This window comes from Carlito syrichta, unplaced genomic scaffold, assembly GCF_000164805.1.
Source record: "Carlito syrichta isolate Samal-C Ts95f unplaced genomic scaffold, Tarsius_syrichta-2.0.1 Scaffold302945, whole genome shotgun sequence".
Lineage (NCBI taxonomy): Eukaryota > Metazoa > Chordata > Mammalia > Primates > Tarsiidae > Carlito > Carlito syrichta.
In genome coordinates this window covers 384111-398627 of record NW_007247041.1, presented here as the reverse complement: position 1 = coordinate 398627, position 14517 = coordinate 384111, and the positions used below count along the sequence as shown (strand labels likewise).

The window sequence follows — 14517 nt, the reverse complement described above, 5'->3', positions numbered from 1 at the left end:
CAGGCGGGTCTCGACCCCGCGGGCTCAGGAAATCCACTCACCTCAGCCTCCCAAAGCGCGGGATTACAGGCTGAGCCACCGAGCCCGGCTGAGAAGTTTATATTAAATTAATAGGTCAAAAATTGATTCAAAATGATATACATTTTCACTTTCAAAAGGCACTGTTCATGTATAAGTTATATGTAGGTGCTACATCTGTGGTTTTACATTTGTGGTTTTACATTTTTAATACATGTATTAAACATGTTTCTTTAAAATGTTCAATTTATAAGTGAAAACACATTTCTAAAAAAATGATGAGCCATACCAAAAAGTATGAACAGAAGAAAGGTGTTTCAGTCAGGTACATTGGCTCATGCCTGTAATCTCAGCACTTTGGGAGACTGATGGGGGAGGATTGCTTGAGCCCAGGAATTTGAAAACAGCCCGGGTAACATAGCAAGACCTCATCTCTACAAAAACAATATTAAAAACCTAGTGAGCCATGGTGGTGCATAACTGTAGTCCCAGCTACTTGGGAGGCTGAGGCAGCAGGATTGCCTGAGCCCAGGAGAGCGAGGCTATCGTGAGCTGTGATCATGCCACTGCCCTCCAGCCTGGGCAACAGAGTGAGACCACAACACAGAAAAAACAAAGGAAAGTAAAGAAAAAGGAAGGTGGTTCAAATCAGTGTCCTAGACTCCAAGAAAAGTTTATGAGGACATCTCAACTGGATTTCATTCAGGTAAGCAAAAACAAAAATTATTTCCCCTTTTGGTTCACTCTGGAATCACTGGGGAAATTTTCTGCTTATTGGGTGGGGCAACTTCAAAGCAACAAAATATAAAAAAGCAGAACTTGAGAAAAAAATACAGCAGTATTAAAAACTTATATTAACTTGTTTTCTTTCTGTTTCTCTTTAACTTTTTCTCTTTTTTTGAGTTGGAGTCTCACTCTGTTGCCCAGACTGGAGTGCAGTGGCACACTCACAGCCACTGCAGCCTCTACCTGCTGGGCTCAGGCGATCCTCCTGCCTCGGCCTTCCAAGTAGCTGGAACTATAGGCACGCGCCATCACGCCTGACTAATTTTTTGATTTATTGTAGCGATGAGGTCTCACCAAGTTGCCCAGGCTTGTCTTGAACCTGTGAGCTCAGGCAGTCCTCTCACCTCGGCCTCCCAAAGTGCCGGGATTATAGGCATAAGCCACTGCACCCGACAACTTTTCCTTTTTTAATGTTAATGTACATCTATAAATTTACATGAGTTTGCATTTATTTTTTGAAGACAAAAGTGGAATTATTCCCATAAAATAAGATGTATTTGTTTTTATTGTCAAGTAAGATGCTTTATATCTCTTACCATGGTATCTTGGTTTGCTTGTGTTTTGGTTTGCTTATAAAGAGAAAGATCTAATTTTATTTATTTATTTTTGAGTTGGGGTCTCACTCTGTTGTCCAAGCTCCAGTGCAGTGGCAGTATCACAGCTACTGCAGCCTCAAGTGGCTGGACTCAGGGATTCTTCTGCCTCAGCATCCCAAGTGGCTGGAATCACAGCCCCACGCTCCACGCCAGCTAATTTTTTTTTTTTTTTTTAGTTGGAGTCTCAATTCGACGCCCAGGCTGGAGTGCAGTGGCATACTCATGGCCACTTCAGTCTGACATGCTGAGCTTAGGCGATCCTTCCTCCTCAGCCTTCCAAGTAGCTGTAACTACAGACATGTACCCAGCTAATTTTCCTTGATATATTGTAGAGATGAAGTCTTGCCAAGTTGCCCAGGCTGGTCTCAAACCCTTGAGCACAGGCAATCCTCTCACCTCGGCCTCCTAAATTGCTGGGATTACAGGTGTGAGCCATCGTGCCCAGCCTAATTTTTTATTTTACTGTAGTTGAGGTGTCGTCATGTTGCCCAGGCTGGTCTCGAACCCCTAGGCTCAGGCAGCCCTCTCACCTAGGCCTCCCAAAGTGCTGGGATTACAGGCGTGAGCCACAGTGCCCAGCAAGAAAAATCTAATTTTATACATTTCCAACACTGACTTATGTATGGTTTTGTTTATTTAATAGCATCTGACTTCCTTGGGTGTAACTGACCAGCCTTCCCGGATTCAGAATACTTGGGGTACAGTAGCATACGGACAGACAGGAAGAAAGATGCCTTCTCTTATGTAGATAAGGTGGGCTAGCAAGTTGCTATGAATTGGCATCTATATTCTCCCTCTTTATACAGCTAAAATGAAACTGTGCCGCCAACTAGTGTGCCTCATTAGAATTCAAGATGGGTTTTTCCATAAAAAAATTATAAAATGGTGAATATGGAGAGTTAAAACAGTGCAATGAGACTGAGCATGGTGGCTCACACCTGTAATTCCAGCACTTTGGATGGCTGAGGCAAGAGGACTGCCTGAGCCCAGTGCTTCGAGACCAGCCCGGGCAACTTGTTGAGACCTTGTCTCTACAATAAATCAAAAAAATTAGCCGGGCGTGGTGGCAAGTCTGTAGTCCTAGCTACTTGGAAGGCGAGGTGGAAGGATCACCTGAGCCCAGCTGGTTGAAGGTGAATCCTGTGTCCTTTGCATTTGTATTTCACAGGTTTATGAGAAACTGTCATGAAAAACTGCTCTAAGCACTTTAGGCTCAGCTTGAGGCTGTGGTAGCCATGAGCATGCCACTGCACTCCAGTTAGGTGACAGAGTGAGATTCCAACTCAAAATAAAAAGTACAATGAGAACTATGTTCCGGATACATTATGGATTAAGTGGGCCTGGGATGTCCTTCAACATTATTGTTTATTGATATGATAAAAAATTCCTGGGGGTGGGGAGAAAAAAAGTTCCTGGTGCCAAACCAAAAAAAAAAAAAAAAGTGAACTGACTCCGTAAGTCTTAATTTTCTTGAGACTTAAATATTTGTCTTCATTAATAATTAACAATATTTTCTTCCTTGTACTTTTAATTTTCAGTTAAAGATTGCCAGATTGATCAGACAAGGTAGCTCATGTCTGTTATTCCATTGCTTGGGAGGTCAAAGCAAGATGATCATTTGAGCCCAGGAGTTAGAGGTTACAGTGAACTGAAATCATGCCACTGTACTCCAGCCTGGGTGACAGAGTAAGAACCTGTCTGTAAAAAAACAACTATCGGCCGGGCCGGGCTCAGTGGCTCAGTCTGTAATCCCAGCATTTTGGAAGGCTGAGGAGAGTGGATTGCCTGAGCCCGCGGATATGAGACCAGCCTGGGCAACTTGTCAGATCTCGTCTCTACAATAAATATAAAATTAGGCGGGTACGGTAGTGTGCACCTGTAGTTCTGGTTACTTGGAAGGCTGAGGAGGAAAGATCGCCTGAGCCCAGCAGGTCGATGCTGGGGTGGCCGTGAGTGTGTCACTGCACTCCAGCCTGGGCGACGGTGTGAGACTCCACCTCAAAAAAAAAAAACTGTCAATATTTTTTAATTCTTCCAGTTATTTCTTTTCCCAGAGTCAGCTATATGCATGCCTAGGTTGTAGATATTTATCTCTATAGATATAAATACATGATTATTCATATTCTGAGAAGCTTCTTTTTAACTTATCTATCTAATATCATACAGTAGCAAGTTAATTGTTAAGAGTGACTTGTGAGCCCGGTGCGGTGGTGTGTGTTTGTAGTCTCAGCTACTCAGGAGGCTGAGGCAGGAGGATCACTTGAGCCCAGGAGTTTGAGACCAGCTGGGGAAAAACAGCAAGTCTCTAAAAACTAAGAATAAAAGTAAAAAGTGATTTGAGCCTCTGCTACTATGTTTGCATGTTATTATGTTTGTTTGTATTTGTTATTTGCTTGCTTTTAAGTCTAAATATAAATTAGTACCCATACCAAGGGCTAAAGAGAAATCAGAGGAACCTTTACAGAAACAAGAAACTATGACATAGAGTAGAATTTTTCTCTCTTCTCCACTGTCTTTTGATTCTGTTTTCATGGGAATTTCTGCCTGCCCATAAATATGACATAGAGTAGCTTGGGCACACACCTGCCTCATGGAGTCATAGGAAAGCACAAACATGGCAGAAGCCAAAGGGTGAATCCTGTGTCCTTAGCGTTTGGATTGCACAGGCTTATGAGAAACTGTCATGAAAAACTGCTCTGAGCACTTTTGGCTCAGCGGGCTACTCAGCTTGCTGGGCTGGCTTCATGTGCAGCCGCAGGGGTACTGAACCTGCTTCCAGTCATGTGAGTCACTGAACTAGGTCCTAGATCCAAGTGTGGCAGCCCTAAATTTCATTGGTGACACCACTCCTCAAAGGTTTTTTCAAAGAGCATGTTGATCATATTGTGGCAATGTGTTGTGCAGGAGGAAGGGAATGAATTCCATGTATTATAAGCCAGTGGCAGGTTGGGGCCCCTGGAGGAACCAGACAGCAATGTTGATGGGGGAAGCGGGGAGGAAAGCAAAGAGAGGCGGGAGAGCAGCGACCTGTCGGAGCTCCCATGAAGAACCTGGGGGACAGCTGCCAGGTCCTGAGAGAGCCCACATTACTGGGGCACATGCGTTTACAGCTGCCAAGCCAACAATAGGTCGTTAAAGAAAAACATTGTTGCCGGGTTCAGTGGCTCAGCCTGTAATCCCAGCACTTTGGGAGGCCGAGGTGAGTGGATTGCCTGAGCCCGCAGGTTTGAGACCTGCCTGGGCCACTTGGCGAGACCTCATCTCCACAATAAATCAAAAATTAGCCGGGCGTGGTAGCGCGCGCCTGTAGTTCCAGCTCCTTGGAAGGCTGAGGCCGAAGAATCGCCGGAGCCCAGCTGGCCGAGGCTGCGGTGGCCCGGAGCAGCCACTGCACTCCAGTCTGAGTGACAGAGTGAGACTCCAACTCAAAAAAAGAAAAAAAGAAAAACATTGTCCTTGAATCCGCTGAAGAGGAAGCAAAGCCAGTTTCATTTTTTATTAGAAAAGTGGAAATGTGAATCATCTTTTCCTCCCTGCCTCCTTCCTGTTTTTCCTATTTGCTGTGTTTTTCGTTTTGATTTGCTTTGACTAAACTGTTGTTAACAGAAGGATTAATATTTTCCTCCAACTTTCCATCTTAACTCTACTTCAGATATCTCAGTTCTGCTTGCTTTCCTACTTAGACTGCAAAACAAAAGAAACAAAGGAAGCTTTTCTAAACTTATATTTAGTATTTCCCTTTTTAAAAAATTTTTTATTTTATTTTTTTGAGTCGGAGTCTCCCTCTGTCGCCCAGGTTGGAGTGCAGTGGCATGCTTGTGACCACTGCAACCCTGACCTGCTGGGCTCAGGTGATCCTTCTGCCTCAGTTTTTCAAGTAGCTGGAACCACAGGCATGCACCACCACACCCTGCTAATTTTTTTATTTATTGCAGAAACGAGGTCTTGCCATGCTGCCCAGGTTGGTCTCGAACTCTTGGGCTCAGGCAGTCCTCTTGCCTCTGCCTCCCAAAGTGCTGGGATTACAGGTGTGAGCCACCACACCTGGCAGTATTTCTCTTTTTAAATAGTAAAAGTAAATATGTGTGTGTGTGTGTGTGTGTGTGTGTGTGTGTGTGTGTGTTTTAAGTCAAATCATACAATGAAAAGCACAAAATGAAAAACAAAACTCCCCTCCTTCCCTTAACTCAGTACCACTCGCCAGAGACACTCTCAGAAAAAATGTTTTTAAATTGGACTAAAGGTTTAGAATCCACAGTATTTCCAAATTGAAGTTCAATATAAAGGGGATGCTTTCTAAATACCTCCGTAAGCACAAAATGGATATAATTTATCACCCCTCTTACATATCTGCGTATGTAGACTAAAAAGTTAGAAGGGTCTTAAAGTCCAGCCAAGTCTCCTTCGTTTCCCTCAAATAAGAGGACTCATTGAATATCCTCAGGAGAGGCCAAGCACATGCTTGTAATCTCAGCACTTTGGAAGGCAGAGGTGGAAGGATTGCTTGAGCACAGGAGTTCAAGACCAGCCTGGTCAACATAGCAAGACCTAGCCTCTACCAAAAAAAATTTTTTAATTACCAGGTATGGTGGTGTGTGCCTGCAGTTCCAGCTACTTGGGAGGCTGAGACAGAAAGATTGCCTGAGTCCAGGAGGTAGAGGCTGCAGTAAACTGTGATCATGCCACTATACTTCAGCCTGGGTGACAAAGTCAGACCCTGACTCAAAAAAGAATTTTGTTTTTGTTTTTGTTTTTTAAATCCTCAGGACAGAAGATCAAGAATCAGATCAGAAATCAGAGAACTTAACCGGCTGTTGCTTTCACCTTAACCCCCATGTTGTGGGAACTAGAGGTGTTCAGAGTCACCCTCTAAAACTCTTGTCCCTCATCTCAATCTCCAAACAATGAGTTTCCTCCTTTTCTCTCCCTTTAGGAAGAAGACAAGCCCATTCTCTACGTGTTCAATGCTGTAACCCAAGAGACAATGTCAATCATGGAGAGCATTTCCCTTCTTGATAAAAAAGTGTCTGATCTGAGAACACTGGTGACTCTAAGATGCGGCTTCCCAGTAGGTGTCTACTGTCTGCGGACCCCAAAGGGATTGGAGATGTATGACTGCAATACCCTCAAGGACTACCAGATTGACATTGGTACTGCCCTCTACATTGGGTATCAGTTAGTCCTCAGCACTAGTGTTCTTTGATACCAGATTTTGAAGCTTTTCAAGAAAGAATGGAAATCTGGATCTTTATATGCAATCTGTTAACTTTACTTACATATGTATTTAATGTTTAAATGCATATTTATTTTAAGATGTAGCTAATACATTCATATATCATTTGCATAGTTAAATATCAGAAGTATGGCCGGGCTCGGTGGCTCAGCCTGTAATCCCGCGCCTTTGGGAGGCTGAGGTGAGTGGATCGCCTGAACCCACGGGTTCGAGACCCACCTGGGCAGCGAGACCTCATCTCTACAATAAATCAAAAAATCAGCTGGGCGTGGTAGCGCATACCTGTAATTCCAGCTACTCGGAAGACTGAGGCGGAAGGATCGCTGGTGCCCAGCAGGTCGAGGCTGCGGTGGCCAGGAGTGGCCACTGCACTCCAGTCTGGGCAACAGAGTGAGACTCCAACTCAAAATATATATATATATATCAGAAGTATGAACATGTGAGTATTGGGAAATCTTTCTCCCTCTCCTGGCCCTCCAAGCACTAAGCTTCCTCCCCATAGGTGACCATTATTGCTTGGAAGGTTTAGAATCAAAAGCATTTCCAAGTTAAATCTCAACACATGGAGAAGTTATTTCCAAACGGAAACCTCTGTAAATTGTATGGATGTAAATTGTATGGAAGCGTAAGTACTTCATTCTCATGCCTGGATCTACAGACTAAGAAATAAGAAAGCTCTCATAACCCTGTCGAGTATTGTTCTCAAAGCAGGATTCACTAATATTCTCAGGATGGGAGGTCAAAACTCAGACCACTTCATCTTTTTCTCTTTCAAAATATATTTTGAGCATACATAAAAGTTGAAGTGCACATTCTTTTCCCCCCTTTTAATGAAAGGTACCATATGATACACACTGCTCTGGACCCTGCATTATGCAATCTCATTTTAAAATGTTGCTGGTTATATTAAAATAATCTTAACACCGTAAAGCCAACACTGCTGATTCAAAAGCTGCCCTAATGGACTGGTGATTACTGCTGATGGACAGATTCTCTTTAAATACTATAGTTCCAGTTCATATCTGCTGTAGGCACATGTCAATAAGACAAGCTCAAAGTGCTGTCAGAATTGTTCTAGGCATTTTAGAAAATGGTTTGAATCTCACAGAAATTATTGCTTGAGGTGAATGAGTCCTTGCTCACAATTAACCCATCTTTAGGTAACGTTGCACTGTAACATTTGTTGCCATGAAATTTGAGTCCTCCTAACATATGTATGGGGCTTTGTAGGAATCTTATAACTGCTAAATTTGCTTGTTTTTGTTTTTTAAGTTGGAGTCTCACTGTTGCCCAGGTTGGAGTGCAGTGGCATGTTCACAGTGGCCACTGCAGCCTCAAACTGCTGGCCTCAGGTGATCCTTCCGTGTCAGCCTTCCAAGGAGCTGGAACCACAGGCACACACCACCTTGCCCAGCTAATTTTTTAAAATGTATTGTAGAGACGAGGTCTTGCTAAGTTGCCCAGGCTGAACTTGAACCCCCGGGTTCAGGCAGTCCTCACCTCTGCCTCCTAAAGTGCTGGGATTATAAGTGGGAGCCACCACGCCCGGCTAAATTTGCAAGTATTACTACTTCTCTTGACTATTTGCTTAGCATGACTCTTTCATGTTATTTTAAATTGAGGCTCTCAAAACTTTGACATCAATGACTATCCCGTTCTTGATCAGAGGAAATGAAGTTCTAGGATTTGTCCCTAGAGTCCTTCACTAAAAAACACACCTGCTCTGTGAGTTTGTGAAGGCTGAACCCTGCCCAGAACATGATGGGGACTTACGTGAGGAGAGGCACACAGTGGCATTTGTGCCCATGTACTGATAATCCAGTTATTTAATGATATACCCAAAGATAAAACAAAACTAGAATAAACTCTGGATGACTGCTTCTCAGGCCTGTACTGCTCAGATTATGATGTGACATTTGAAACTAGAAGAGAACTTAAAAATGGCTTGGCCTAACCTCAACTTCTACAGATTTTTTTAAAAAAGAAAACCGTCTGAATAATGAAATGACTAGCTCAGGTTGTGTCAAGGACAGCACACCAGCCTCTTAAAATGACCCTCTGGGAGTAAGAGCTTGAGAGACTGGGGTTTTCAGATACAAGATCAAGGGTCCGAGCAGGAGCTGGGTAGACTGCCTAAGCCACCAAGAGAACACAGGGCCTCAGAGGAGAGGCAAGGATAGAAGGGCTTCCAGACAAGGGGATGGACCCTTGGCCTGCTTGGCACCTTTGCCTAAAGCATAACTTGTATTTCCTAAGCAGCCAGCCCACCTTTTCTTTAAGCTACAGGGTAAGGAGTCCTTGATAGGCTTCTCTGCTAGATTCTTCCCTCTCTGATCAGTGAGTCATCCCTGCTGTTATCAGGAGTTGAACCTTGGCCTCTTCTCCAAAGGCAGTGGACAATCAGAAGGTTTTGGAGAGGCAGTGAAGTCCAGGTTGAAAATCAAAAATTTAAGTAGCTCAATTGGTCACTGCATATACGAGTTCATACGGAAATATGCAAAGCTACCTCTGGGTGTTTACAGTAGGGTAGTAGAAATGCACATACACTCGGTTATAATCCAGTAAGTTGACTCCATGTAGGCAGAAGGGATCAAGGGAAGGCATTCTGGCGAACACAGGGCTGGAGCACCCAAGGATGCAGGAACTGTAGATTATCTGAGAGGAGGAAAGGAGGACATCCCAGGCTTCCAGGCCTGGAGAAAAACACTAGTACAGGGCCGTGAACCCGGGCTTATCCCAGGGAGGGACAGAATGCAGGAGACCATTCTGGAGAGTGGAGGAGCCTCACTCAGAGCTCCGAGGCAGATGGAGGAGGGTACTGGGGGTGAGGCGACAGAGTGCAGGCTGGATGTGGTTGTAGCCAGAGTCATGTGCATTCTGGAACAGGAGTGTTTTAAGAGAAGTTTAAGACCGGGAGCAGTGGCTCACATCTATAATCCCAGCACTTTGGGAGGCCAAGGTGAGAGGATTGCTTGAGCCCATGGGTTCAAGACCAGCCTAGGCAATTTGGTGAGACCTCATCTCTACAATAAGTTAAAAAAAAAATTAGCCAGTCGTGGTGGCATGTGCCTGTAGTTCCAGTTACTTGGAAGACTGAGACGGTAGGATCACCTGAGCCCAGCAGGTCGAGGTTGCAGTGGCCATGAGTGTGCCACTGCACTCCAGCCTGGGCTACAGAGTGAGAGACTCCAACTCAAAGTAAATAAATAAATAAAATAATTGTAAAAAAAAAAAAAAGAGAGAGAGAGAGAGATGTTTAATCTGGTAGCAAGCAGTATGAAATACAGAAAGGAGTGAGGAGAGCCTGCAGGCGGGTGATATGCTCACTGGCACGTTTGATAACCCCAATCTTAGTGAATTTCACTAGCAATGGAAAAGACAAATCTGAGAAACACAGGGAAAAGAGACAGAATGTCATGCTAGGTGGCATTTAAGAAAAGGGAATCAGACTGGGCGCGGTAGCTCATGTCTATAATCCCAGCACTTTGAGAGGCCAAGGTGAGAGGATTGCCTGAGCCCATAGGTTCAAGACCAGCCTGGGCAACTTGACCAGACCTCATCTCTAAAATAAATCAGAAAACTAGTCCAGCGTGGTAGCGCACACCTGTGGTTCCAGCTACTTGGGAGGCTGAGGCAGAAGGATCACCTGAGCCCAGCAGTTCAAGGCTGCGGTGGCTGTGAGCCATGTGCCACTGCACTCCAGCCTAGGTGACAGAGTGAGACTCCAACTCAAAAAAAAGAAGGCAAGGGAAGCATCAAAGTTCTGACACTAGGACAGTGGTGGGGAAGTTGAGGAAAGAAGTTAAGCTCTGGGTCCCAAGCATTAGATATGAAGAAACTCAGAGAGTACTTATTACTCAGTTGTCAGTCAGGCAAAGCTGGAAGTACACTGAGGTCTTGGGATTCTTCTTCCTCTACAAACATGGGGCTGGGGCTTACGTGATGGCTTGGCTTCATAAATATGGATTAGGAGTCCTGATCATGGAGGTAGGGGTCTAGTCCATGAGAAGTGTACTCCTCAGAGAGTAAATAGAGAGAGAGAGAGAGACGACCCAAGGGCTAAGGGTCAGCATTCAGGACACACCGAGGTCAGGGCAAGCAGACAGAAGAGGAGGCAAGCTCTGGAAAGCTGTCAGAGTTGGGGGTAGAACCGAGACTCCATCTGTATTGTAACTGATGATGAAGGGATAGTTTTCAAGATACCAGTAAAAGTCCAAAGACAATTCTAAGAAAAGAAACTTAGGACCTTTGGGTCATTTGTGGGCTCAGAGAGAGCAGCCTTAATAAAGTGAATGGGGACCGGGCACAGTGGTTCATGCCTGTAATCCCAGCACTCTGAGAGGCTGAAACAGGAGGATTGCTTGAGTCCAGGAGTTCAAGACCAGCTGGGCAACATACAAGACCTCGTCTCTAAAAAAAATAAAAATAAAAAATAGCTGGGTGTGGTGGTCCACACCTACAGTCCCAGCTACTTGGGAAGCTGAGGAAAGAGGATTGGTTGAACCCAGAACATCAAGGCTGCAGTAAGCAGTGACCCAACTCAAACAAAAAATAATAATACCAAAAAAATAAACTGGATGGAGAAAAAAGTCACAGGGATTAAGAAGAAGATAAGTAATGAGAGGACAAAGGACTTTTTGGTGGTAGATCGTTTAATGGTTAACTTATTAAGAACCTACTTGGCAATTTATAACTCCACCACCATGAGACATCTCTATGGATACTGTACTTTTTTTCCCATTGGAGTTAATATATACTTTTGGGGGGGAAAAAGAATGTATCAAGCTAAACCTATCTTTTTTTTTTTTTTTTTGAGTCGGAGTCTTACTGTGTTGCCCCGGCTAGAGGGCAGTGGCATGCTCACGGCCACGACAGCCTCTACTTACTGGGCTCAGGTGATCTTTCTACCTCAGCCTTCCAAGTAGCTGAAACCACAGGCATATGCCACCACACCTGGCTAATTTTTTAAATTTATTGTAGAGACAAGGTCTTGCAATGTTGCTCAGACTGGTCTCGAACCCCTGAGCTAAGGCAATCCTCTCACCTCTGCCTCCCAAAGTGCTGGGATTACAGACTTGAGCCACTGTGCCTGGCCTAACATATCTTTTTTTTTTTTGGAGTTGGAGTCTCATTCTGTCACCCAAGCTGGAGTGCAGTGGCACACTCACGGCCACCCCAGTGTCAACTTGCTGGGCTCCGGCGATCCTTCCGCCTCAGCCTTCCAAGCAGCTGGAACTACAGGTGCATGTTACCACGCCCAGATAATTTTGTATCTATCATAGAGACGGGGTCTCGCCAAGTTCCCCGAGTTGGTCTTGAACCTGTGGGCTCAGGCAAGCCACTCGCCTTGGCCTCCCAAAATGCTGGAATTACAGGCTGAGTCACTGTGCCTGGCTTGTGAGCAGTCTTTTGAGATAACAGGGCTGCAGTGCAGGGGGAGTGTGGAGCTGGAGCAGAGGCCTGGGCTGGAGACTTGGACTTGGGAGTGGGTGGCACTGGGGAGGTCAATGGAACCGTCATCACCACTGAGACTGCCAGTTAATCAGTCAACAAGTATTTAGTGAGCACTTGCCTAGTGCCAAGCTGTGTGGCAAGTACAGAAGAAACTTTCTTTTTAATGGGCCAAGAAAAAAAATCTCCAACCAAGGACTGATGATGAGGGCTATGAAGCAGTTAGAATAAGGTCATGGGTTAAAAAGTGACAGAGGGCAGGAGGCAGCCTGGGCAACTTGGTGAGACCTTGTCTCTACAATAAATCAAAAATTAGCCGGGTGTTTGGTGCACACCTGTGGTTCCAGCTAGTTGGAAGGCTGAGGTGGAAGGATTGCCTGAGCCCAGCAGGCCGAGGCTGCAGTGGCTGTGAATGTGACAGAGTGAGGTTCTGACTCAAAAAAAAGGTCAAGGTGGAGAGAAAGGAGAGAGATCAGGGTAACCCACTATAGGAGGAGATGGGTGAATCCCAAGGAAATGTGTAGAGTGAGAAGAACAGAAGACTGAGGAAAGATGCTTGGAAAACACCAGCCTGAAGGACAAAAGGAACAGGGTATCAAGAAAGAGTAGATTTTGGGTGGGTGGGGTGCTTGGCTTCTCACTCTGTCACCCAGGCTAGGGTGCAGTGGCATGATCACAGCTCACTGTAGGCTCGACCTGCTGGGCTCAGGCAATCCAAATAGCTGGGACTACAGGTGCATGCCACCATGCCCAGTTAATTTTTTTATTTATTGCAAAGATGAAGTCTCTCCAAGTTGCCCAGGCTGGTCTTGAACCCCGGACTCCGGCAATCCTCTAGCTTCTGCTTCCCAAAGTTCTGGCATTACAAGGCATGAGCCGTGGTACCCAGTAAAGAAAGAATAGACTTTTGAAGAGCAAGCGATAAATTCACTGGCAGCAGTGAATTGCTTTTATGTTCACAACAGAGAATGGCTCCTGTTTCATGAAGGATTGAACAAGCAAATTCACTGGTATAATTCAACTCCCTCACGGCCCATTCGTAAGCTAAAGGCCCAAGAAGGCCATTTGTCCTGCCACAGTGCCCATAGCTCCCTCTTCCAATATAACAGCTTTAGCTTACATAGGAGTGTATGTAGCAGCATTGAATCAATGTCCACAGGACAGTTTTAACACAGCTGCAAGAAATATTTCAGCACTCCATGCAATCATTGAGCAGATGAGAAAATGGTAACTTGCAGAAGTGAAAGAGCTCCTCCAAGCCAAAAAAGGCCTAAGCTAAAGTTAGCACCCCTGTCTCCTTGTTCCAGGGTTCCCTTCCATTTTGCATCTAGCTCATGTCTCTGTGTAGAGCAAGCGATGATTAGAAGTTTTATGGATTGCCAAACCGCACTGCTGATCTGCCTCTCTTGATCCACAGGCATGACACTTCGTTTGGACGTCTGGGATGGATGGAAGGAATTCCTGATGGGTTGTCTCCTTGGAAAAAAACTTAAAGTCCAACGCTATTTATCAAAAGAAGGACCAATACTCAAGTATGAGAAGTTTTTTATTTTTATTTTTTGAGTCGGGGTCTCACTCTGTTGCCCAGGTTGGAGTGCAGTGGCACCATCATGGCTCACCTCAGCCTCTACTTCCTGGGCTCAGGCGATCCTTCTGCATCAGCCTCCCAAGTAGCTGGTACTATAGGCACACACTACGATGCCTGGCTACTTTTTAAATTTTTTTGTAGAGATGAGGTCTCTCTATGTTGCCCAGGCTGGTTTTGAAATTTGGGGCTCAAGTCATCCTCCCACCTCAGCCTCCCAAAGTGCTGTGATGACAGTCATGAGCCACTGCACCCAGTCAAGTATGAGAGATTAATGTTAAATTAACTTAGCAAGTGCTGTGATTTTTGATTCAATTTCCATTAGACCTTGAGCTTGCAATTCATTCTACAGCTGGGGTGACGCCCATGCCTGTTCCACTTAGCATGTCTCAAGCAGGCATTATTCAGATATCTGCTGCAAAAAAGCAGCAGGGATGTCACCAGGGTTAGCAGTCTTTGGGGGTGGGTTGTAAATCAGGCAGATTTTTCTCAGGAAATACTAACGACAGATGACCCTTGAACAATGAAGGGTCTAGGGGTGCCAATTCCCCATATGGTTGAAAATTGACATGTAACTTTTGATTCCCCAAAAACTTAACCACTAACAGCCTACTGTTGGCTGGAAGTCTTACTGATAACCTAGTCAATTAACACATATTTTGCATATTCTTTTTTTTTTTTTTTTTTTTTTTGAGACAAGATCTCGCTCTGACTCCCAGGCTAGAGTGCAGTGATGCAATCATGGCTCACTGCAGCCTTGACCTCCAAGGCTCAAGTGATCTCCTGCTTCAGCCTCCAGAGCATCTAGGACCACAGGCATGTGCTACTACACCTGGCTCATTTTTAGA

General features: G+C 44.9%; 1 protein-coding gene across 2 annotated transcripts in view; it reads left to right on the top strand.

The window, feature by feature from the left end:
- ANKUB1 (ankyrin repeat and ubiquitin domain containing 1) overlaps nt 1–14517 on the top strand; it is a 38749-nt gene that overhangs the window by 11455 nt on the left and 12777 nt on the right. Inside the window, exons 3-4 of one of the 2 annotated variants that reach the window (XM_021711941.1) lie at nt 6334–6468; nt 13502–13616. In XM_021711941.1, the coding sequence (XP_021567616.1) occupies nt 6456–6468; nt 13502–13616 (128 nt within the window). In that variant the 5' untranslated portion in view covers nt 6334–6455. Of the gene's footprint in view, nt 1–6333; nt 6551–13501; nt 13617–14517 lie in introns of both variants that reach the window. The other variant, XM_008057305.2, reaches the window with a different exon arrangement.